We start from the raw sequence: 24,652 nt of genomic DNA, 5'->3' as shown, positions 1-24,652 counted from the left end.
AAATCCATAGCTGCTTTAAAGTAAAGCCATACTGTCCAACATTACAGATCTGGGTAGAGTTGTTAGAGCAAATCAGTGTGTTTTGTAAAGTTAAAAAACACATATTATATAACATTAAATTCATACTGAATTACACTGTATTGCAGCAGTACCACTCATTTAAAAATCCCCCCCCCCCCCCCCCCCCCCCCCATCGCAACACTGACACAACAAAGAAGATCAGCCGTCTTTGCTTTACAGTTCTGCATCGGCCGCGCCTCTTCATGGCGTCATGAGAGTGAGACGCGGCGTCATAAACGTGAGACAAAGAGCCGCTCTTCCTCTGTGGTGTCATGCGATGTGTTTAAAAGAAAAAAAAAAAAAAAAAACTCTGATCAACCCTACAGGCTACATGTGTCTCACAGCATTCACACATCTTTCACAGCACTGGGGGGGTCCACCGCTTGCAGGACGTCCTTCACAGTCGGTCTGTCCAGAGGGATTGTAGACGGGCGAGAAAGAAGGACCTTCCCTGCTTCATCCAGCAAAAAGTCACCTCCCATCTGAAAAAAATAAAAGCATGTTAAAGCTGCATTGTTTAACACTTTTGTATTAGCACGGAATCAAATGACTCTATGTCCCTTTACAGGCTTCTCTGGGAGTCTTTTTAGCCTCTTTTAGCGCTTTTGTTTTTGTTTTGCAGCCTGAACATTTGCTACAGTGAAAGTACCCAATTTGGGCCAATACATCAGCGCCTACTCAATGTCAAAGTGTTCTCATCCATTTGCACCTGGTAGATATCCTCCAGCAGGCGAGGGGGGATGTCAGGGAAGTCTCTGCCCGCGGCTCCGTACTCCGAGTACTGCAGCAGACACCCGAACTTCATCACCTTGGTGTAGGACGAGCCGAGGCCAAAGCTCCTGTACACCTGCAGAGAACGAGGACACCCCGCTGCTTTAGAAAAGTGCACTTTTGGCAGTTTTATGGAATCAAAAGCACGAGGAAAAACAAAAAAACAACCAAACATCTGCTACGAAAAAGTATTTCCTGGACGAGCTAATCGCGTTCTTCACACGCGTCGCGATTGACGACCGCTTCTGTGGAAAATCTTCCACCCAAGTTTTCCAGCGCACATCTGCTAACATCTGGCGGCTGCCGTCTCAGCTTGCCGGACTTTTACGGCACATCATCAAACAGCTGCTAAATCCCCTGGTTCTCTCAGCTGGTTTCGTGCTGAGCCACAGCCGCTTCTAGTTTCCATACATAACACTTCATATTCACCGGCGCCGAATATAAATATACAGGCAATGTAATGTGTATATATAACACAGGCAGAGATTCTTTTTGTTTTTACAGAACAAGCCAAATCCTAGTTCACTTGTCTTTCAGATTGACTTGGCCTCAGTACAGTTGATCAGGCCGAACGCGTCCTGACCTTCCTCTTTGGATCCAGCAGGATGTCGAAGGTGCACCCAGTCTGCTCCAGCCACAGCCGAGCTCCCTCCAGACCGCCGAAAGAGACCACCAAGACCCGCACTGACCGAGCCTCCAGCGCAGCCTGCAGAGAACACAAAGCGAAAATCACTGATTAAAAGCCACCCTCAGAATTCCCCTGGTCTCGTTGAGGATCCGCTGTGCTCACTTCTCCACATTTTAGTCCTTTATTTATACGATTTATGTTGAACATTTTGGGAAGCTTTAGAGGAGCTGGTAGGTGGTTTGTTCCAATCTGACGGTAATTCTTTATTCATAGCAGAAACAGCTGGAAACAGACGACTGAAAGCCAACTGACCCGACTGGCCATCAGCTCGGCCACGTGGTCTCGTCACGGTAGTCATCCAAAATGTCTGATGAGAACCAGCAGCAGCTTCTGACCCTGGCCCAGGTACTGACCCAGAGTCACACTCCTTTAAAAACACAGAACCAATAAAACTTAAAAATTTGGTGAAACACTGATGAGCAACCACACTGTGGCTTTGAATTCACAAGACAACACATTTCCATCCAAGGCTGGTTGTTTAAAACAAACACCACCTAAAAGTAAAAAAAAAGAAAAGTAGCTGAGAGTCTGATCTGGAACCTGGTCTTCTGTCTCGAGCTGATTAAAGGTGGTAAGGACGCAAACATTCAGGGCTCAGGCTGTGAACTCACTCTCCACTCCGTCCATCAGTGAACCCAGTATCGGGGCTCAGGCTGTCTGCCGTCTTTCCCCCTGACAGCTGTCCGTCTGTTGTCTGCAGACCTCTGTCCACACTCTCCAGGAAGGAGTCCCACTCACTCTGCACGCGCACACACACACACGCACACACACACACACACACACACACACACGCACACACACACACACGCACACACACACACACACACACACACACACACACACACACAGTATTTTCTCATTCAAGTGTATGAATCTGACTGTTTACACACTATTTATTCTCTCTTTATATTTCACCAGTGCAATACATACATACATATATACATTGTTATTGTATATATTTACTTTTATTTTTCACTTAAATATTGTAAATGTGTATATCTTTATTTTTTATATCTTATATATTTGTACATACTTCTCATTTCTAAATGTATGCTGCTCTTTCTACACTTGAATGGGAGCACCGGTACTGTATAATTTCCCACGGGGGGGGGGGGGGGGGGGGGGTCAATAAAGTATGTATATACGATTCTGAAAACACCAGAGCTGCATTTAATTAAAAAATGAAATAAAAAAATAAAAAAAGATTTCACGCATACAGACCTCCAGCTGCAGAAGTTCCTCTACCTGCTCTCTCACCGCCTCATGGCTGGAAAAACAACAACAACAACAACAACAACAAAAATACACCCTTACTTATTGGCTTATTATCTTTTATAATAACAACCTGTGCGGCACCTCACTTACCTGTCACTCAACATGCCTCAGCAGTGTTGTCCTCAGGCAGATGTCCCCAAGGTTTTGACAATACAACCATAAGACACACACGTGTTTATCTGTCATACTTATTGAGTACTCACTGATAAGACTTCTGCCAGGCGGCCTCTGCTTCACTCCTCTTCTTCACTCCAATGCTGCTCCAACAAAACACACAAGTTACTTTCGAACAGTGCAAACACACACTGGCATTTTGACCTGAATGGCCTGAATGAGAGCACCTCACCTTCTGTAGAAGTCTGCACCGGCTGCTATCAGGCCGAATAAAGTGGTGATCTTGTGCGGGACGAGCTTCTCCAGGGAGCCTGCGTGAGAACAAAAAGGTTAGGCCGCGGTTAGTGGTCAGGCTGATTTGCGCAATGTCACCGCGTTGGCAATAAGCATGACAGGGATTACATTACACCACCCCTCATGCCAGCAGGGCCTTTTAATCCAGTGACTCCATCACACTGATCTGCTTTAAAAAGCAGTGTGGCCCACTTGTGAAATAATCAAAAGGAGGCTTGTGAGCCATAATCGCATCACCGTGGCAGCAGCGAGGTTCACCTTAACACCCGGCCTTAAACGGAGGGGGCGAGCTGGATTTGACGTTTTATCATACGGTGGTGAAAACGGAACCACGGACTTCCTTTAAATTCCCTGCATTTTTGCGCCGCTGTGCTCGCCGGGAACAATACGTGGGTTATAAAACAAAGATTGACATCACACCCGTATTAATATGATCTCCTCCTCTATTCGACGTGCATAAAATCTATTTGGGAACACGAATTGGAGTACAGTTTTGTCTTTAACTGTCGGGTTCACGTGGTTTCGTTTACTTAACGTCGCGCACTCAAAGCAGTAATTTACAGCATTATCAAAGCCTAAAATAAAGCGCTACTATGTCTTTTCTGTTCGCCGAATTGCTCACAAGACCAAACCGATTCACTCGGCATACGGAGTCATTCTTCTACGCGGCGTCTACACTTCCCCGGCCACGAAACATATTAAAACTTCGAAAAGTTCAATGAAGTCCTGTCAGTGCAAGTGCATCCTTCTTTCTGGACCAGCCTTACCTTCTGCTTCTTGCTTGGCGTTCTGCAGAAGGACTTTGCCCAAGTTGACCAACAGACTCAGGCTGCCAGTTAAAGTCTCCTCCGACGCGGTCACGTCCTCCGCCATGGTTCACAGGGTACCGGCGGTCTGCCCCCACCAGCGCCGACATCTGGTAGTAAACCAGTGATGCCATGTGATCACAAAAATCACGTGGCCTTAAAGCCTCGTATGGCGTTTTCGCCTAGTGGTGAGCGCGTGTAAGTGCATGTAAGTGGAAGTGTAAATTAAATGTAATTAATTAAAATGCACTCAAATATCTAAGAGAGACAGACGATTCATATTTACAGATAAAGCAACATTTCAGTGTGATGCTAATGTAATAGCCCATGACACTGCATGTTGCGTTGATAGATTACATGTTTTAGCATGTCATATTCTAAAATGGAGGGTGGAAAGTGGCTAATAACTACCTTGAACCTTTCGATCATACATTAAATATAAGGGGGACCTGTGAGTGTACAACCCACACCTGCTTTCGGTCTCTTCAATCTTTAAGCAGTATTAATAGATAATGTCTAACAAATCTATCTTGGATTGATATTTGTATGTTATTTATGTGCTTTTTTTTTTTAAATATTTAGTCTGGCAGCCGTATGGAGTTGCGCCTTCTGTCTCCTCCAGTCTTGTTATGTCCTTTTTGTCATGGCTTAGTGTTTTGTATGGTAAAAACTGTACAAATATTATACCATAAGGACGTAAGGCCTTCTTTGAGAAGCTCGATTACGGTTCTAGTAGATGTGAAGGTCAGCTATATGGAGGCCTCTGATACCAACCTGTTCAAGTGTATTTTCATGATTGGTAATTACCGTAAGATTGGAGGTGTTCTCCAGAAGCTCAGGTATAGTCAATCCACTTTGTATGGAAGCCCATTTACGCCCAAACAATAAAAGAATACATTAAAAATTATTCATAATTCATAAAAATGGTGTCATGGTAAGTCCAACTTATTAAATACTAAGTCAACACTTTGACTAACTCAGTATCACTAAGTATCTATTTTAATTTAGTAGTATTTTTATTTTATACCTCATAATTTCACTTTAGTATGTCAAATGATTTACTTAGCATCTCCTCATTTTAATTTAGTAATTCAAAATGTTGACTTAGTGTAATTTCACTTTAATAAGTAAATTTGTTTACTTAGTATCTCCTTAATTTAGTCAAAAGTTGTACTTAATATCTAATATTTCCCAATTGCGACTAAGTAAGTGAATACTATGAGTATTTTCATTGTATCATGCCTAATTTGTCCATGTAGTCTTTTTCTCATTTTTTTTATGGGCTTCCATAAATGTACCTAAAAAGTTCAAGGTTTCCAAAAAAAAAGAACAACAGAGCCTGTTAAAACTGTCAACCAGTTTTATTGACCGCTGAACATTCATTCACTCATTCAATGGAGCATTCCCTCCTTCAAGTTTTAAGCTTTAAGCCCACCATAGCACTTAACGACTGGGCCACCCAGTGCAGAAAAGAAAATGACAACCAGTCGGCACAATCATTGATATGGAAAAGTGACACAAAGACAAACGAGCTTAAGACTGTCAGTAATGCAGGAAATGAATTAGATATGCAGACAAATTTGTTTGCACTTTCTGGAAGTGATCTAATTAAATGACAAAATTAGGAAACCGGACATTCAACTGAGAACTGCTGCAGCACTGACACGACTTTCAGCGGTGATACTTGGAGCATTCAAGGCCTCCAATTCATTACAGTTGCAATGAAAGAGAAAGGAAAATCGCTGAAATTTGTTCAAAAAGACTGAGTACTTTTAAGATCATTCCAGGTGAATTACCTGCTGAGTTTCTGCTTAAACCTACATTGACTTAGGAGCTATTAAAAAAACAAAGGCAGCAGTTGCATACACAGTAATGTAGCCTCAATATATCACTGACTCAAGTATATTTGTTTCACCAGGTTGCTGCATGTAAACGTCACATCCCGTTTGCAATAATCCAACGACGTCCCTCACAGGATTACCCCCCCCCCCCCCCCCCTTGCCAGATTGAAAATTTTCAGAATTTAGTCAAATTCATTCTTTTAAAACTAATAAACGTTCACTAGAAAGGAAGATCAAACAGAAAACCACACGAGCGTTATTTCCCCTGACACACGTTTTCAAATTTACAGCCAATTAAACGTCTTTGTGAGGATTTCCTCTTGATCCCATTTTATCCTGACCAGGGTTTCGCCATATACCTGTGAGCTCGACTCGACAGAAACGCGGGCTACGCGAAGTTCGGCTCAGTCACTTATGTAGGAATATACAGACAGTACTGGTGGTGAAGACATTTGAAGGGTTTTCTCCTAAACTATCACTCTGAGGTGTCTTAAAGAACGGCTCGAGCCAATGTAACCCAAGGGGATCATAAGAAAATCCAAAGAAAAGAAATGCAATTGACACAGATGGCATCCGATGCAAGCTAAAGGAATGATAACTAGATAAATAAGAGTCTGTGGTGTGCTCCCCCCCCCCCCAAACCTATAATCAGTCCTCTACAAGAGCCAACAGTCAGAGAGCATTCCTGTTTTTACATACTATATGACAAAGGTGTGATCAATTGAAATAAATGAACTTTAAAATGGAGCTTTTCAAGAAAAACGTTGGCCCCTTTATCTGTTTTCATAGACTTGTGAGCCATGAATATATATACTCTATATTTCTTTTTTTTTTTTTTTATCTTTGCCCAAAAATAACGGTTTCATCGTGTCGCATTGATGATCTGTGATCTGTTTTCTTCCGTTTTTCTGTTGTAAATGTAAAACAAACTTTGAACAGAAAACCCAACAAAATATTGAAATCATAAAATATCAGACATTTTCAACAGTCATGATGTTTCTTTTGTCCTCAAAACAGCCCCCCAAAACCCCCCAATTTATTCAATTTGTAATGACATGAACCTCACAAAAAAAAAAAACAGGAAATCTTCACATTTGAGACACATTTTTCATCCAGCCCTATGTGAGACTTTATGTCACAAAAAAAGCAAACAAGTGGCTCTCTGAGTCTCTAACATCTCTGACTCGTTGCTCCCATATTAGTTCAGCAGCCAACCCATCTTTACACCCTTTATTGGTCACATTAAAAGAAAGCGGGGCTCGACACCCGATGAGAGAAGCGACCCTCCCTGCAAGTGTCGAGAAAACGAAATAAAAAGAGACTGCTTCAAGTATCCCAAGTGGAATTCAATAGCCCTGAAGGTTTTTGTTTCAAAATCCCTGAACTTCTTCTCTGCTGATAGGCTGGACTGTGTGTGTGTGTGTGTGTGTGTGTGTGTGTGTGTGTGTGTGTGTGTGTGTGTGCGCGCACAGCAAAAACATGTTTCAAGTGCCAATTACAACCTTGCATGTTAAAGAAAACCTGACAGTGTCAATCCAAAACTTAACCAACAATTGTCAACAAATTAACATCCAATGTAAAAGTTCAAGGTCATCAAAAAAGTAGGACTTTAACCATGAGATGTACTTTGTGCTTTAGGTGTTTTCAGCGCGAGGCCTATAAAAGCAGAGAAGAAGAGAGGGTGGACAGAATCACTTCTGCATCCCAAACTGTGACGCTCGTGTTCTCGCTCATCCCCCCCCCCCCCCCCACAAGACAGCTGGACATACCATAATACTAATTCAAGGCAGCGTCGTCACAAGCACCAGAACTTCAGTACTTTTGTTACCTGAATAAAAAGACTGATTCAATACTGAGCTTAACATACTTTGACTGAATGTGCTCTGTGAGCTGAAATTCTATTATAACCAGTATAGACAGTTGACTGCCGCAGTTGGAGGTCAAAACCGCCTGAGACCATTCAACAGACCACCAGATCTGTCCGCCGCTTTACGAAGAGCATTAAAACTACTGCAGAGAGAGAGAGTTAACGAAACGTCTCAGCGACCGTTGCTCTTCATGCCGTTCGCCGGGGTGCTAAAACAGAGGCGGTTTCTTTTTTTACGCGAGCCCTCAGTGTAAGTGGTGGAAGAACTCAAGACTTGCAGTGTTAAGAGTCGTGTGTGAGAGCGTATTTAAGGGAGGATGAACGAGAACAGGGCCAGATTTGGAGGTGATTTTATACCAAAAAAAAAAAAAGAACCAAAACAAGATTCATTATAGCTTTCCGCAAACCAAATAAAGGTAACATTTTCACCTCAGTTCTATCTAAATGTGTCAAACAACACTAGGACTTTCTGTCTAAAATTTGAAACAATTACCATGAAAGCTACGATGCTTTTGGAGAACTCGGTCCAGTTTTGTTTGGGTTGCAGAAGAAGACAGTCCCTTTGTTCTGCCCAGTGTACAAGCTTCATTATTAAGACTTAATTAAAAACAGACTTCTCTCCTGCGTGGGAAGTCGTGTTAGGACTTCTTTGGACAGTGTGAGGACGAGTCCGTGTTGAGCACCTCGATCATTGTTCTGGTAGACGAGAAGGTCTCCGCTACAGACGGAAGACTCTGGTACCAACTTGGCAAACTGTCGGGGGAGAAGAGTTGAGAGTTGAGGGTCTCTGCCGAGGAGAAGAGCAACGAACGGACGGACACGTTTTGTCTTCCTACCTCTTGAGAGTCATCCAGGTCTTTGCTGTTGTACTGAAGCTGTCTGGGCTGGGCGTGGTCATGGCTTCAAAATCCACCAGCTGAAACAAAATCAAACAAGCACAGTTTAGAGGACGCGCACTGTGGATGCCACATTTTTCATTTCTCTGACCTCCGTTTTTACACGCCTAACCACGGTGCTTTTGTAAAACCACTCGTCAGAATGAATGAATCCGAGATGCTCTTGCTTTACAGCGCAGACGAGTACAAACAAAGCTTTTGCATAACAATGACATACAGCTGTACAGACAACAGGTACTACGTGGCAAAAATGTTAGGGAAGCCAACTTTCTGTCGCTGAGAGCTCATTTTGAGATTCCTTATTTTCTGAACATGACCGTATACTTGCTAGGTATTCAACTACCTTGTCTACCAGCAAATTTGGGACACCACTTTCAAAATTGTCTCAATTGTTTTGCTTTTTCCCGTGAAATACTGGTCATCTTTCCCTCTTCAAGCCGCTAAAAATCCTCAAAATGAAACAAATGAAAAGGAAAATCTGTTGAACTCATGTCCACACTGGCAGCGATATGTCTGCAAGAGGGCTTTTGACGCGAACGTTTCTGTCGTTCCATCCAGAGTCAAAGACCCACAAATCAGCAGACATTCTTCAGTCGAGCAGACGGAAGGCGGCGAGGACAGTCGACGAGCTTCCTGGCTGAAGGAAAACTTGACCTCAGCCGAACTTTTCACACACTTCAGCTTTCTGAACACCCGATCAGATTTCTGCGTTTTCGGGAACAATGTGTCCGCTTGGCAGTTGCAACATGGCTGAGAACATCAGCCAAGCTTCCAAGTTCTTCCTCAAAATAAATGCGTTAGGAACAATGCTCGGAGACATGCAATGGCAGGCTCTTGTGTAATGCACACCTTTCATTTGGGCACGAGAACAACAATAGGAGGTTACTGATCCTCAACCAGTCTTTCACGTACTGTACTTTTTTTTTAGACACACTAAAGCCCTTTTCAGGCATGGGAGACATAACACTGCTGGCTGGATCAAGCTGTGAAAGTGACGCCTCTTTGTCATTCAGACGTAGGCGTCTTTTTACGGCTTTATTCAGATATGAAAGCACACGTTACAGAAAGAGCCACGGGCTTGTGCAACCTGTGAGAGGAAGCGCTGCGAGTTGAAAAGTTTAACGATACAAATAAGTAAAAGAGGGTTTTCTGTCCTCAGCAGACATTAAGTTGGGACTTCAACTCATTCTCACAAGCTTTATGTAAAGCGTTTTTTTTTTTTTATTTGTTCATCAATGCTTTGATATGAGCACAGCAGATGATGATGATCAAGGCAAACAAGACGTGTTTCATCTCTGTCCTCGCGTTAATCTCAAGCCATTTCATTCAGACTGATTCAGACATGTTTTGTTACGTAAAAGTCAGGAAAAGGAAGCGTTACTTGGCGGGACCTGCCGATATTTCCATTATGACTTTTACGTAGCGTCTGAAAGTGGCTCGTGCTTACCTTTCCTTTCGGGATCCTGCCGATGACCTCTTTCCCGCTGGCCATCAGTGCCCCCATCACGACTGAGTAGGCCACCACACTGAAGCAGATCAGGAAAAACACTCGCGTCATTAGCGCAGTTAAAACCTGGGCTGAAGCTAAAACATGCTAACCTTACTGCGCAAGGAGGAGAGAGAGGCTTCCTCAGTTACTATGAAACATTTTTGGTCACGGGGGATCTGATTCAAAGCATAAACTAAAATGACAGTTACTCTCGCAACAGTTAAACCTGTCCCAGCACATCACAGAGGCACGTAAGCTCACGTCATTAAACGACGGAAATGTTTTAACGTCCCGTCTGCAGGCCGTCGCGACTCAGAAATTACCTGGATCCTCTGGAGAGGGGCATGAGGTTGCAGAAGTAATAAACCAAGGAGAGGATCAGGTTACACACGGCGTCTGCGTCCTGAAAGAACAAAGGTACTCAACTGTAAAGTCGCAAAAACGGTTGTTTCTACAGACAGTGTCATCCATCTTTTTAACGGTCCTCTCTGTGTATTGTCTTCAGTTTCTCCAGACAGGGTGAAAGAGAGTCAAAACACGGCATATTGTTCCAGGTGTCTGTTTCAGGCCAGTCAACGCCCTTGTCTCATTGTTAAAACAACAGGGGCATTGTCGGGTGCCATCACAGCTATCAGTAGAAATCAAGCAACAAACAACAGATGGACAATAAGAGAAGGTCTAAAAGTCTGTTTTTCACTGCAGCGAGTGCTAAAAGGCTTCTCCTCCTGAATCCTGTAAAGGGACCTGTTTGCAAAGTGACTGCGATTCTCTCCGGAGAATTCATGAAAGTTGTTCCTGCGGAGGGGAGGAGGAGGAGGAGGAGGAGAGAAGAAGAGTTGATTGTTGTCAGATGCCGAGGGGGAACTGGCTAACCGCTGTGCTGTGCTAATGTGTGAAAACTGTCGGCCCGCTCAGCCCAGTTCACTATCATTCCGTTTCTGTGGCTTCTTGTCTCTTTTTCCCCTTCTGACCATCTGCTGACCCGATCCCCAGCAGAACCATTTAAAAGATCGCGTTTGTGCAACACGGGCTGCAACCAACGATTATGTTCCCTATCAGTCGACATATTGAATCCTCACATTTAAGAAGCTGGAACCAGAGAACCATTTGTCATTTTTGCTTGACAAACGACTTCAGCGCTTCGGGGATTATTCAAAATGCTGGCGATTAACTTAACACAGCTCTACCATCTATCACATTTTATTTGCAGAGGTTAAGTTGGGGGGGGGGGGGGGGGGGGGGGGGGGGGGGGCGTTTTTCGACTCAAGATGACGTGTAGTCCAAATTGTCCACAAATGTCAACCCACAAGTCACTGCATTGAGCATGCCCCTGCTTTCTATTACCTGTGGGACGCCGGAGCCGAAAGAAGCAGCTTAGCGCTCAATCTTACCCCCAGTTCAGTGGACAGCATTAATGCTTTCCCTTTGGCGGTGAGGTCCTTGTAGATGGACTCTATCTCCGACTGGTACTGCTGCGTCCGCTCTTCTGTTGTCTGAGTCTCTACTGAGAATAACATGTTGCCCACCCTGAAATACAGAAAACACTTCATCGTTCGTTCGTTTGGACTGTCAGCATGGTCCAAACTGAATAACTGACCCCCATGGATAAATTGTCAAACTGTTATTATCTGCTGTAATACTGAGCTTTAATGTTTCAACATAATTCATCTTCTTTATCTTAATTTACCACATATTCATCAAAGCTTGGAAGAAAAGTGTTATTATTCTGGGGGACAAAACATCTGCTGTTGATTTTACTTGTAAATAATACCCCATGTTGGTGTTCCGTCCGTTAAAAATGACATAAGATCGACACCTTAAATACACTGCAGGAAAAAAGGCAAAGGGCAGACCTGTCTCCGGTGATGGTGATGGTAAAACCGTCGTACTCTTTCCCAGGGTCCTTCATGCTCGGCACCTTGGAGTTGACCGTGAAGCCATCTCTGGTTTTACTGTTGAACTGCTTCAGGAAATAAAAACACACAAACAACCATCCCGGGTTTTCACTGCTGAACAGCCATAAAAAAAACGAGCAAAAAAATTCAATAAAATAACTGGATGTTGTGCTGCTTCAGAAAGGTCTCTAACGGTAAAACGTTTGACATTATAAACCACCTAAATGTCGAGCTTGACGATTCATTTTGCTGAACTCGGGAAACAGCAGCATCACGGGCAACTGAATAAACCGATGAGGGCCGCGAGATCCGATCAAAAACTCCAGAAGGAATAGGTTAATCTAGACACGCGCAGCATCTTTCTATTCACTTTCCTCTCAACTAATTTCCCCCTTTTTTTCGTCCTTACCTTCATTATAGGAAGCAGATCTTCTACTTTATTCACATTTTCAAGAGCCTGCCGGACCTCTAACAGTCCTCTGGGGTTGTACGCCCTGAGACAGAAAACAAGAAGTTAAAGAAGAAGCAGCAAGAAAGGAAAAAAAAAAAAGAAAGAAAAGGAAACTGATGAAGAAGGAATATTCAATTATATTAGCATAAGACACTTCCTCAACATTGCTCATGCAAAATGACTAAAGCCTGGAGGAATAAATTACGAACATAATCCTGCTTTGTAGGCACGCATATTAACATAACTGCTGTCAAATCATTTAGGAGAGACGCGCTGATGCCAGCCACAAATACGCAGCCACCACTGGGTTAATGCTAGCCTCCTTTGTGTTAGCATTTAGGGCAATTTGGAGTTCTGAATGCAGAGTGAGGAGAAAAACTTAAAATACTGCAGCAACTCAGGCAGTGCAGAATATTATGATGTGTCTTTTGAAGGAACTGTGATTCACCCGTGGTACACCAGTATTCTGTCTTTGATGAAGTCGAGGATGTTGTCAAAGTAGGCCAGGTATCTGATGTTGATAATCTGTCCCCTGAAGAAGAAAGACAAAAAAAAAAAAGAAAAAAGGATTTCAACATACTGTCACCTCTGAAGAAGAGATATCAGTGAGCTCGTCAGAACCAAGGCTACGGTGAATTAAATTAAAAAAACAGAGGGAACCGGGTCGTGTTACGAGGAATTCAATCAAAAGTTTTTGCGCTACAAAGCTGAGAAAAATCTCAAGCGAGGCATGTGTGGAAATTCAAGTCGCTCAAGGGACTGAAGAGCGTGTTGCCGAGGGCCTGTTACCTGATGAGGTTGATGTGATTGTTGAAGCCTCGACTGAGACTCCTGGCGGGCATCTGGTCCAACCACAGAACTGGCTGGTCTGGATCCGCGATCCTATGAAAGCATGGGGGGGGGGGGGAGCCTGTTTAGTCTGTCAGACACTGAAATCCAATCAGCTAAGGACCAAAGACTCTTTGGCCAGAGAGACACAGGGAAAGGTTTACTTTCGAAATCGAAATCTCACAGTTTACAGATTTGAGTTCTCCGTGTCCACAAGACCACATGAGGACATGAGGACATAGCTGAACGTGAGCTTCAGTCCGGACTTCATTTTGTTATGCAAGATGGTTTAAACATAAGGAATTTGTGGCTATCACACATCTGCCTTCATCTCATTCCTTGGCACTCTTACGGTTATTTCCTGAAGATGATTAGGATTCCATTTCTCATGGAACACGATGTAGACACACATTTTTGTTTCGGTCATCTAGCCAAACCAAACGTACACTTGGATGCTTTAAGAGTAACTCAAGACTAAATCCACATTTTCAGGTAGTAAATTATGTCTGCAGTCACTGTATTATAACGCCAATTGATCCTGGCATATAGAGATCATTACGACACAGACTATTTGCCTTTTTCCAGAGAAAATTCTGTCCTTTAGACCCCCCCAAAACTCATGGAAAAATCCATAACGTTGCCTGGTACACCATGCCTTTGAATTATGTCATGTTTTTTGGATTTTTTTTTAAAGGGGGCTTCTTCAAATTAAAATTCTAGTAAAAAAAAAAAAAAGGTCCTCACCTCCTCCATTTAACGGCTATGTCGAACATGTCTCTCCACTGCATTTGCCTGGTCTTGCCGTTGACTCGTACTTTGGAGTTGCTCCATGTTCGATGCATGGCCTGCATCACCTCCAGCGTTGCTAAACCCATGGCTGAAAAAGTACAGACGACACGTGTTTGCGCTGCTATTACTAATATTTGAATCACCCACGTGAACTGCACGCATTTCTCAGTGGTACCTCTGTGTATTCTCCTGTTAGGTAAGAAGCCAGGAGTGTCGTATTGCATTAGCGCCCCCAGGTGGTCGGCCGTGCAGATCAGCTTCTGAACTTCACTGCTGTAGCTGTCGAAGTTCTGCGGCAGCACGTCCCTGAAAAACCACAAAGACAGGAGGACGCGGAGGAGGAATTTCGTCAAAAGCTGTCGTGAAGTGTGCAGGTTTTTGTTTTGTTTTTTGTTCTTTTCTGGTTTGTGCTGTTGCTGCCTGTCAACTTTCTGAACAAATTTGTAAAACAGAAGTAACAAGTTTCAGCTGGCTGACAGAGGCGTAAAAATATCTGTCTGAGGAGCGCTGGAGCTTTCGTGTCATATTGGGAAAGACGGCAGGTGTTAGCTTTCAACCACAAAGCCGTGTTTGCCACAACTCTGAGCTCAGGGAAAATGACTACAAACTGCGGCTCAGGAAATTAGGGCGGTGATGGATCCTGATTTCTCAGATTTCCTAATGATGACTCACTTGAACTTCAAATAAAACCAACAAAAATGCATGACTCTCATCTGTCGGATGTCATTATATTGAAACCCATTCACATCTGTAACAATAACTACAGTTTTGGTTGAAAAAAAAAAAGCAATATGTCATTACAGCGTACAGTTATGGTCAAAGTTATTGCTGCAGGAGTGAATCTGCCGTGACAGACCCATCAAACCCACTTGATGTGTGGCTGCAGGCCAGGCTGTTCCTCATAGTCTTCTATAAGGAAAGGCAGGTTCTTGGCCCAGTGATTCTTAAAGTTCCCCGGTAGGTCCTGGTCCACGTTGTACTCCGCTACGGGGATGTCGAGGTGGGAATGCAGGTAGCGGGAGTACTCTGGTGGAAGAACAAGGTGTTGCAAAGCGGGGAGAGAGCATTAGATATAATGTCAAATGAGTAATGCTTCATTTTAGAAATGGACGCTGTCAAGTTATATTCAATTCTAGCTTACCTGACATTAAAAAAGTGAAAGCATTTAAAATAATGCATCATTTTCCAAAGTAAGTGACCGATTTCCTTTTGACAGTGGGATAAATGGACACTGCATAGTTTTTCCTAATATATCGGATGACTTTTCCTTTTAAACTTACAGCCTGTGAATGTTTTCAGTTTTGTGATAAACAGTATTTTGCTGTCTTCCTCCTATTGTGTGTGCCCTTACAGGGATAAATAAAGCATCTATTGACAGACTGATTCTCAGAACATCTCTGGATGATTTGGTGGCACTTTTATATCACACACATTACAGTATAATGACGATTCATGACGTTTAAAATGATCCAGTATAAGTAAGGAATATATATATACACACACCGACATCAATATTCATGCAAATATCAAACACGTGGTTCTACAAATACTGCAAGATCTTTAGCCGAGCCTCAGTGCTGCTGTCATTACCTGGAGGATAATTAATATCATTCAGAACGGCAAAACAAACGCCTGCATCAGAGGTACCACACCTGCCAGCCAATCGGAATTGAGAATTTGAAGCGGCCGCGGTATAAACTCTGGTGAAACGCTCTCATGAATGAACTCATACGTGTGTTCAGGGGACACCGACCTCTGAGGTATTTCACTTTGAGGTATTCGGAGCTGGCCTTCTGTCCCAGCAGAGGGTCGTTCAACATGACCTTGGTCTGAGCTTTGATGCCCTCGTAGAACTGCCCCATGGCCACGTGACTTAACCCCTTCATGTACTGACACACCTCGTTGTAGGGCTCCAACTGAAGACACCTCTGGAGGTCAAATAAGAGGAGAGGAGAACGTGAGGGAAATTCATAAGGGATAAAAAAAAATAAAAATGGACATCACTTTGCTGGACATACAGTATAAGTACACAGTTTAAGGTATTGTACAGTGTATTAGCTGATGAACTGGTAGATGCTACAATTTGTCTGGGGTATAAAAGCATAAGAAATAAGATAGAATTTCATGAAATCATACATCCTAACAGAGGACGGATGGATTCCTCTACCTTGAAGTTGCCTATGGCCTCCTGCAGCGAGCCGTGGTGGTACAGCATCATGCCTCGGAGCTGGAGAGACTGGATGTGGTTCTGGTTCAGCATGAGGGCTTTCTGGAAGCTCTCCATTGCTGACTCAAAATCACCCAGCTCTCTGGAAAGAGGAAGAAGAGACGCCAAGAGCGAGAGAGAGAGAGAGAGAGAAAGCAACAGGGGGACATGTTGTTAGTCAGGCAGAGGGGAAAGGTAGGACTCTCAATTCCTCAAACACAAGAGGACGTGCTATGTTCAACGACGCATAACACACGTGAAACAAACTGTGAACACCCCTTGCCGTACCTGTAGGCCTGCCCAAGGCTCTTATAAGCATCTATGAAGTCAGACTTCAACTTCAGCGCCTCTTTGAACGTCTCAATGGCCTCCTGGCAAGAGAAAACACGACAATCGTTCGCACAGTAGTGACGACAGAGTTAACAGGAAATTGCAATAGGGAACATGTGGATGGACTTATAATGCTGACTCAGCAGACCTCGTATCAGATATATATCCAGTTTTTTTTTTTTTTTTTGGTCTACAGACGGCATCACAATGTGAGCACTGCTGATGGGATTTTTGCTTCTATGCTCACATCTGATATCCTGTGTTAGAAACTAAACAGAACCCCCCCCCCCCCCTTGAGCAGAGACCTCAAAAGACCTGAATTATTTGGCAAATGCAAATCAACTGTGTTTGGGATATTTCCATCTCTGCTGCAGACGTACTGGAGAGATTCAATTCACTTGTCATAAGTATCCCAACTTTCTCCTAAGCGTTTATATACTGGCTCTGACCTTTTGCTCTTTGTCTTAAAGACCAAAAGTATTTTAAAAACACTACATTACATTGCCTTTGAATTTTGTGACTACACCTTAAGCATATCATAGCAGCTTTATTATAGATTTGTGGGCTTAAATGTGCAGATTTCTTTAACGTATTAACATAAAACCGAACACTGAAATAAGGACTGTTTGGCTCCTGAGCAAGAGCCTAACACAAACTGCTAAACACCCTCAACAAAAAAACACCGGCCCACTGGCCCAACGGTGCGGCGGCCCCCTGGAATTCGTCCCAGTGTACTGGCCATCTGGCACACCGGGACGGCGCCAGAGGAAAAGTCAGTAGGATTCATCCTCTGGGGACCACGTCTGTCTGTACAAAATGTCATGGCAATCCAACCAGTAGTCGTTGCGCTATTTCAGTCTGGACTGACGGAGAGTAGAGTAGAGTCATGGTCAAAGAACATCCAAACCAACCAAATAACAGCTTGAAACGAGTTCCCGCTTCTGCCTCGCCAGAAAAACTACACATTATTTACATACTGCCAATTCTTTTCCCATATAGCAAATAATGTTTCGTGTAACTGGAGTAACAGTTGACTATGTGATCCTTGCTTCCCACCTACTGGGTCTAGCAGACAAAGGCCAGTATTCAGTATTCACAGTATTTTCCTTTCTCACAGAAACGACTTTGCCTCAGTCGCAGTTTGTACTGACAAAAAGCAGATTGCGCAACTTTGACTTTGTTTCCATGAAACTAGCTGAGGCAGATTCCACTATCATGAAAGAGTACGCTCTGACAACCAGAGCACATCACGCAACTCCTTGCAATCAGAGTGACAACTCTGGTATCAGATCTCACATAACAGAAGATATATTCAGAGATATTCAGAGTGTTGTTGATTTTAGTTAACTGCTGTGCAGGGATTCCCCCAGGAAATTGGTTATTCAAGGGTTAGCAGAGGTGATAAACACAACCACAAACCGCCATACAGACACACACACACACACGTGACAGGATAGAAAAAACAACAACTGAAGGAGCTTTGCAGACAAGCCTTGCAGATGAAAACCCGCAGATTAAACAGCTGCAGACAATGCTCGGCATGGAGCAATGACTTCTGATTTATTTGAGTCGCTGCGGTGTATAAAAAAAAGTATTTTCTATCAAAGGAATAAGTGACCCAGACGGACGCGAGCAGTCTCTGCAGCCTCTGCGTTTGCCACCAGTTGGCTGAACAGACAGACCCCCTCCACAACAAACAGACAACAGAAACTCTGGTGTGAAACACAGTAGCCTCTTCCTACTGAGAGGTCCGCCTCTCAAAGTGTGGCATCAACCCACACGCAGAACCTCCACCAGAGAAAGCTGTTCTATTCACTCTGCAGCTGCTCACAGACGATTGAAAACAGTAATTAAGTTTGCACATGCAATATGCATGCAAGACCATGAGCTTCAGTCTGGTCCATCCTGATTTCAACTTTTCCCTTATGCCTTAATCCTGCATGCGGTAAACATAATATAGACACGGCTTTTTTTTATTTTATTTACAGCCTTATTTCTACAATAAAATACCCAGATTTTCTGAAAGAAGTTGATTGCTTTAAAGTGATTTCCACCCAGATTTATGTCTCAAAGCATGTTTCCAGCAGCAGGAGACACTGGCCACAGCGATTTACAGTATACAAAGGCCTCTTGTCATGCTGACAGCTCATAAAAAGTAACAAATGGGGATATAAAGCACAAATGAAGTGCTGATTATGTACTAGAGTCCTCTTAAGTAAAAAAAATAAAGATAATAAATGGGGTGCTTGCGCTAGGAATGGAGCCAGTGAGCAACTTGCCTTAAGCATGCCTCTGTGGAAGAAGGTGAGGCCTTTATACAGCATGGCGATGGGCTGATTCTTCTTTAGCTCTAAAGACTGCTGGAAGTCCTCCATAGCTGCCACGTAGTCCTGGAGGGAGGGCAAAGCACCGGATCAGCGCATACGGCAGCACAAAGGCATGCGCGTCCACGTTCACACACACAGAACACTTAATGATCAAACCTCCGAAATGAAGAGCAGCGTTCCTCTGTGTCTGTAGAGGCGGGCCGAGGGCTGCAGCTGGATGGCTTTGGTCAGATCGGCCAGAGCCTCACTGATACGACCCAGAGGAGACAGGATCTAAAGATGCAAAAAAAACAAAAAAAAAAAAACAAAATGGAAAGAACGTCCAGACAATCTGCTGTTTAGCTGCTTCGCCTTCAGATTAGGAAAAGCTGGTTTGATCATTACGGTTGAAAATAAGTTTATGATCCTTTTTCTTTTTCTTTTTTTTTAGCTGAAGGAGACAGAAAAAGGTACAGAGGTGTTACGTGTGAGCCACGGTTTCTGGTTGATATTCAATTGTGCAGCATTTCCTTTTAGAGAGGGTGACTATTCTTCTACGGGAAAAGGTGGAGAGAGCACTTTCAAAGTAAAACAGCAGACAAGATCTCGAAGAATGGGATTAAAGGACGACTCAAGACTCAGTGTTGTCGACTTTGTCTGATGGAAGAAGACGTTTTCTTTTCAAACTGGCAGTATGATCCTTATGACTCTTAGTGCGGCTTCAACAATGGACACTCTGGTGAATTTTAAACTAATGCGTCCGATTATAAAACTGCACTGATTTGCCAAATTGTAATTGAACATCAGCACACAGTCTAGAAATGTGGCGAACGTACTCAAGAAGCCAGTGATGCTTAGCTGATCAGACATCGAAACAGAAAATTGATCACATGTAGTGGTGAGTAATGAACGAACAGTGTAGAAATGACCAACCAAGAAGAAAGGTTTCATTTTGGAAATGTAATCAGCTAAATTCCACCCATTGTTGCTAAGAGCTGTAGTCTTAAAGCGTGTTACGGCACTTGAAATCTCTACTTTTTTTATACTATTGACGGCGCTTCAGAGGCCAAGCCACAATGTGTGACTTTTAGCACCGAGGTACTCTCTCTGCACAGGGCACAGGCCTCACCTCCGCTCTCTGTTCGTAGACCTCTGGCCAGTTCGGCTCCAGAGTGATGACTCGGTTGAGCTCGTACAACGCCAGGTCAGCATTCTTTATGTCCTGGCATGGAGACACGGGAAGGGGCAGGCAGTTACATTTTGTCGACACAAACCTTAATACATAGTGAACAAAGCTAGAAGCGGAGCCGCAAACAAACTAAAAAAAAAAAAAAAAAGGCACAAAAAGTGCTGTCCGGCCTTTCCCTGGAGGGCACACTCCCACAGCCGCAGAGCCCTGGCAGATTGAATTTGCATTCATTGAGTGACACACTGAGTCATTCTGCGTTCACCTGAAACTGCTGCTGCCTCCAAAACTCAGGATGCCTTTTATTTCCAGACAAATAAAAGCCAAAGGCATCCAAAGAATGCGTACAGACAACAACTCCCTCCCTGTGCTGCCAAAATACCAGCGTGGGTACGGGGAAAAAGCATGGTATTGTTTTAAATCTAATTTTGAGACCATTTTGGCGCACAACTCAACATGAGACTGACACCGAGCTTTAGTGTGACTGGTTTTCAACAGCAGACTCGACTTCTAATGCAAATGCAGGCCGTCCGTCAACACAGACAGCACAGACAGCACTATGTAACTAGGAAAGTGAAGTATGAGTCATCTGCTATGAATAATCTGAAGACCTTGTCGCAGTACTGAACGGTGTGTGTTTCGGAACACACAGAAATAATCGAGCAGCAGCATTTCCTCCCAAACAAACACATACTACTTTGGAAAGAAACCTTTCATATCTGCGCCATAACTTAAATTATTCGGTTCAAGACATTGTCAAGGCACTTAAATAGCTCAGAAATCGCAGTACTATAAAATACAACGAGACGTTCAGGGATAATATTTTATTATTTCTTTAAGGCCAAACAATGCAGCCGTACTCCACATCCGTCACTCACCTGTAGACTTTTCTTCCCATAAGCTATCCCTCTCCCATAGATGGCACTGACCAGCTCCGGGTCACCCTTTATCAAAGACAACACACACGCGTGTCAGGAAAATACTCTTGGCTTGACCACAAAGAAATGGATGGGGAGGGGAGGGGGTGACAAAGAGCTTGCAATCCTAAAAGGTGCAGTGAGAGTAAATACGTGCTTCTCCAGCTGCAAAACACACCTGCAATAATAGCGAGAAGTGTTTGATGGCTTCATCGTAAAGGCCGTTGCCTATCAGAACGTAGCCTATAGCTGCAATGACAGAACAGAAGATGATGAGTAAAGAAACAAAACCAAAAAAAACACATGGCACAAGCATATAAATAATGTTTGGAACGACATGCCGACTTACCAAGTTCTTCGTTTGTGTTGTGGTTATCTACGGGGAAGGGGATTTTTTTCTGTTCTATAAACAACTTGGCCTGGTTCTGTGAGACATGGAGACAAGAAAAAAACAAAACACTTATAGGTTAAAAAAAAAGAGACATACATCAAGAAACAGCACTGACACACAGAAAACTAAGGTTTCCTGTGTGAAGCCAGTGACAAGGAGAGGAGAAACGCAGAATATAACGCAGAGTCTCTCTAAAAACTTATGTTTTCTGTTTTAGAATGCAGTGACACTTTGTTAGATTAAAAAAAAGCATATTTAATATATATATATATGTAAAGCAACCTTTGTGAAGTACATTTTGGCGAGTTAAAAAAAGGTGTTTAACAAGTAGCATCTCTCAAGGTTATACTGAGCAATTAAGGGCCACAGAAGAGAGGGAAAAAAATCCTTTCAAAGCCAAGCAAACTCTTGCGTAGTAATAAATATCCTGTGTATTGCATCAAAAGGCATTTCTCTCCTTCTCAAAGTGTCACTTTGTATTTACGTGCGAGCACCATTACAGGATGCAAATTTGACAGCATGCAAATGTTGCTGTGGCAGCATTCTGGGTTTACAAAAACAGCGGCGAGACAACTGACGAGACGAGCGCCTGCCGCGTGTACATGATCAGAAAGCCTTACATAACCGGTGGCAATATCACCAGAACGACGCGCTCAGTCACTGGGATGCGGTCTGTTTCTCTTCTCCCTGCCTTCGAAGGGAGATGCTTTCTTGGATGCTCGGATGTGTACGTTTTCAGGTTGTTGTTTTTTTTCCTTTACTTTTCAAACTTCTGTAAGGATGAAACTGCTCTGGATTTGGTGACCTCCAGTGGTTCTCACCTTGCAACAGTGATGTAAAGGGTGCACTCAGGGTGTGGTCCGTTGATAGTGACAATGCAACAGAGCACACTTCTGTTCTGACCACGCCTAAACTGAAACTGCCAACCAGAGGAGGTCGTTGATTCTTTTCAGCTGGGGAATAAATCACTGTACTTGTCTTTGATATACACGCAGTGAGCTTGTCCATCATTTGCACTTATGCTTTGTTTTTCCTCAGAAATAAAGAGAGATTGTGTCAGTCTCAGCTTCTTTTCTTTTTTTAGCTCAAAATATCAGAATTTCAAACCAAGAATCGAGGAATGTGCATCAAACTAAAACATGAGCATAGTGTAATGTTCCATCAATAACTTACACAAATAAATCATTAGCCATGGTTTCTCAGATGATTGTGGAGAGCTTGTCAAACAGAAATTGAGCACATAGCGCAGTGTTGCGCCGTTTAGATAAAAAGAAGGCCGTTTTGACTTGACTAGAAAACACAGTTACAGACTGTGGCTGTTCAAGATATGATTAGCGTGTGTGTTTGTGTGTGTGTGTGTGTGTGTGTGTGTGTGAGGTCTCACCAGGATCTTCTCCGCGTTAAGTGAGAAGACTGACTCGCACGGCGGGTTGCTTCCCTCCTCACAGTCTGGGTCTTCCAACTGTAAAATTGAGGACTCTGAAAAGACAAGTATTCTGAGCATATTTATAATGGGAGGCACTTAGCACAATAGTTAATACAGGTGTGTATTTCGGATCATTATATGTATGTGAATATATATATATATATTTTTTTAAAATGATACATAAACTCCATCCTGTCAAACCATTGGTCTTTCAAGTGACATTTAAACTTAAATTTCAAAGTAAAAGCGTCTCAGATGTCAAGCAGACTTGACCCCACTCATGGTGGATTCCAAACCAAGAAGGCATGTCAGCAATGTGGTTTAAATAACTCAGCGTAGTTGTTCAGACCAAAAGGCAACACTACACACTACAACTGGGACTGAGTCTGACAGCTTCGAGCATTAAAAAAAAAAAAAAAAAGCAATCCGAAAGAGAGAACCTCCATTCAAATATTGGCTGTTTAAAGTTGCATTTTGCAACCACCAACCGCTGCCACCATATTGAACAGAATGTCGCTTTCGCCAGTTATGTTAATAATATGAGGTAAAATGCTATAAAGCAGGGACATGGGCTGATCTGTAAAGTCTCCAACTGCATTACCACACATAGATAACGTAGCTTTGGTCGTTGTAAAAGCTGACTCAGTGTTCAGTGAGATGGATTAAACTGAACCTGCAGATTGCCTCGGGAAGTAGTAAAAGCTCATTAAAAAAAAAAAGGTGAAAACTTATGTCACACTTATGGCTAAAACATGCAAGAGCATTGCTACGGTGCTTTAAAATATTTTACAAATCACTGTGCACTGAAGCCAAGCAGCACTCATCTCCCAAGAACGTCAACTTGTACAGCCAGTTCACCGGTCATCCTCTCCCACTGAAATACACCTTTAGGACACACTGTTCCTAAAGGCTGAGATTTGATTAAAAAAAACAACAACTATATAGCTTGGTGTATCAGTTGACAGCAGAATCCACCAGAAGAGCATTGCCCTCAGGAAAAATGTTTCAGTCATGCTCTGTTAAATGTGTACTTTTGCTGTCGAGCAAGGCAACATCAAAATGACGTGTTTTTTGAATGGGGTTTGGTGTTGACCTCTTGGGGTAAGCTAAAATATGCTTGTAAGTGGGTTTTTCGTTGAGTTTTTGTTTCCTTACTGTTATGTACACATGAGTATACTCACACTCCTGCGTTACTACTCGCTTTCTTTTATCGTTTGTTTCAAATCCCATTTAACCTCTACGGCAGTAAGAGCAAGAGCTCGCCTTAGTTATCTCTTCTGGGCTGTCACCGCTTGTTGTTATTAGCCTCTTAACGTTAGCTTACGAACGGTTAATCTAACCGGGTTACACAGTGACAAATGAATCGGGGAGGACGTGGCAAAGTAACAGCGAAAATAAGAGACTTTACCGCAGTCAGCCGCGTACTCTTCCCAGTCGGACAGCGAGCTGCATCCCTGCTTGTGGAGCTCATTGTTGAACAAAGTGAGAGTAGAGAAATACTCGGAGGAGAAGATCACCCGACACAGGTACAGTAGTGAAAGCGCTACCACAACAACAGCCCGGCTGGCAGGGGCCATGTTGTGCTACATGTGTGACGACAGAGAGCGGAAGCTGCTGCAGTTCGACCAAACCAAACGCACACGACACGCCCCCCTCACGCGCGAGTCTCCAGGAGGCGAACAAGAAGACCGCAACCGGAGAGGATGGTCAAACTACATTTCCCAACATGCTCTGCGGCCGCCAAACCGGTCCCTCCAGTGTGACGCGAGAGCAAACAAAAACGTTTCCCGTTGTGACTTTCAAACTAAAACCAAACTACACAACTA

General features: G+C 43.3%; 2 protein-coding genes across 2 annotated transcripts; both read right to left on the bottom strand.

Moving 5' to 3' along the window:
* Window positions 1–374: 374 nt before the first annotated feature.
* Window positions 375–4,085, bottom strand: selenol (selenoprotein L). Its single transcript, XM_070926275.1, has 9 exons — window positions 3,970–4,085; window positions 3,141–3,219; window positions 2,998–3,051; window positions 2,741–2,786; window positions 2,131–2,258; window positions 1,772–1,886; window positions 1,415–1,537; window positions 770–907; window positions 375–542 (listed from the first exon to the last, which is right to left on the bottom strand). The coding sequence occupies exons 1-9, from the start codon at window positions 4,073–4,075 to the stop codon at window positions 408–410; spliced, it is 924 nt and encodes a 307-aa protein (XP_070782376.1). The 5' UTR covers window positions 4,076–4,085; the 3' UTR covers window positions 375–407.
* A 3,649-nt stretch (window positions 4,086–7,734) lies between these two features.
* On the bottom strand, window positions 7,735–24,415 carry ttc13 (tetratricopeptide repeat domain 13). Its single transcript, XM_070925799.1, is given in 23 exon segments — window positions 7,735–8,469; window positions 8,553–8,632; window positions 10,060–10,138; window positions 10,425–10,504; window positions 11,493–11,628; window positions 11,955–12,064; window positions 12,406–12,490; window positions 12,896–12,979; window positions 13,237–13,329; window positions 14,020–14,152; window positions 14,240–14,370; window positions 14,934–15,090; window positions 15,818–15,992; window positions 16,232–16,373; window positions 16,559–16,641; window positions 18,880–18,990; window positions 19,084–19,200; window positions 20,036–20,128; window positions 20,971–21,036; window positions 21,188–21,258; window positions 21,359–21,434; window positions 22,785–22,879; window positions 24,235–24,415. Coding segments are annotated over 23 exon segments (2,493 nt in total). The 3' UTR covers window positions 7,735–8,354.
* Between the last annotated feature and the right edge of the window lie 237 nt (window positions 24,416–24,652).

This window comes from Enoplosus armatus, chromosome 19 (genome assembly GCF_043641665.1).
Source record: "Enoplosus armatus isolate fEnoArm2 chromosome 19, fEnoArm2.hap1, whole genome shotgun sequence".
NCBI classification, from domain to species: domain Eukaryota; kingdom Metazoa; phylum Chordata; class Actinopteri; order Centrarchiformes; family Enoplosidae; genus Enoplosus; species Enoplosus armatus.
Note: the sequence above shows the minus strand (reverse complement) of the source record. Positions and strands in the feature narration are given on the sequence as shown.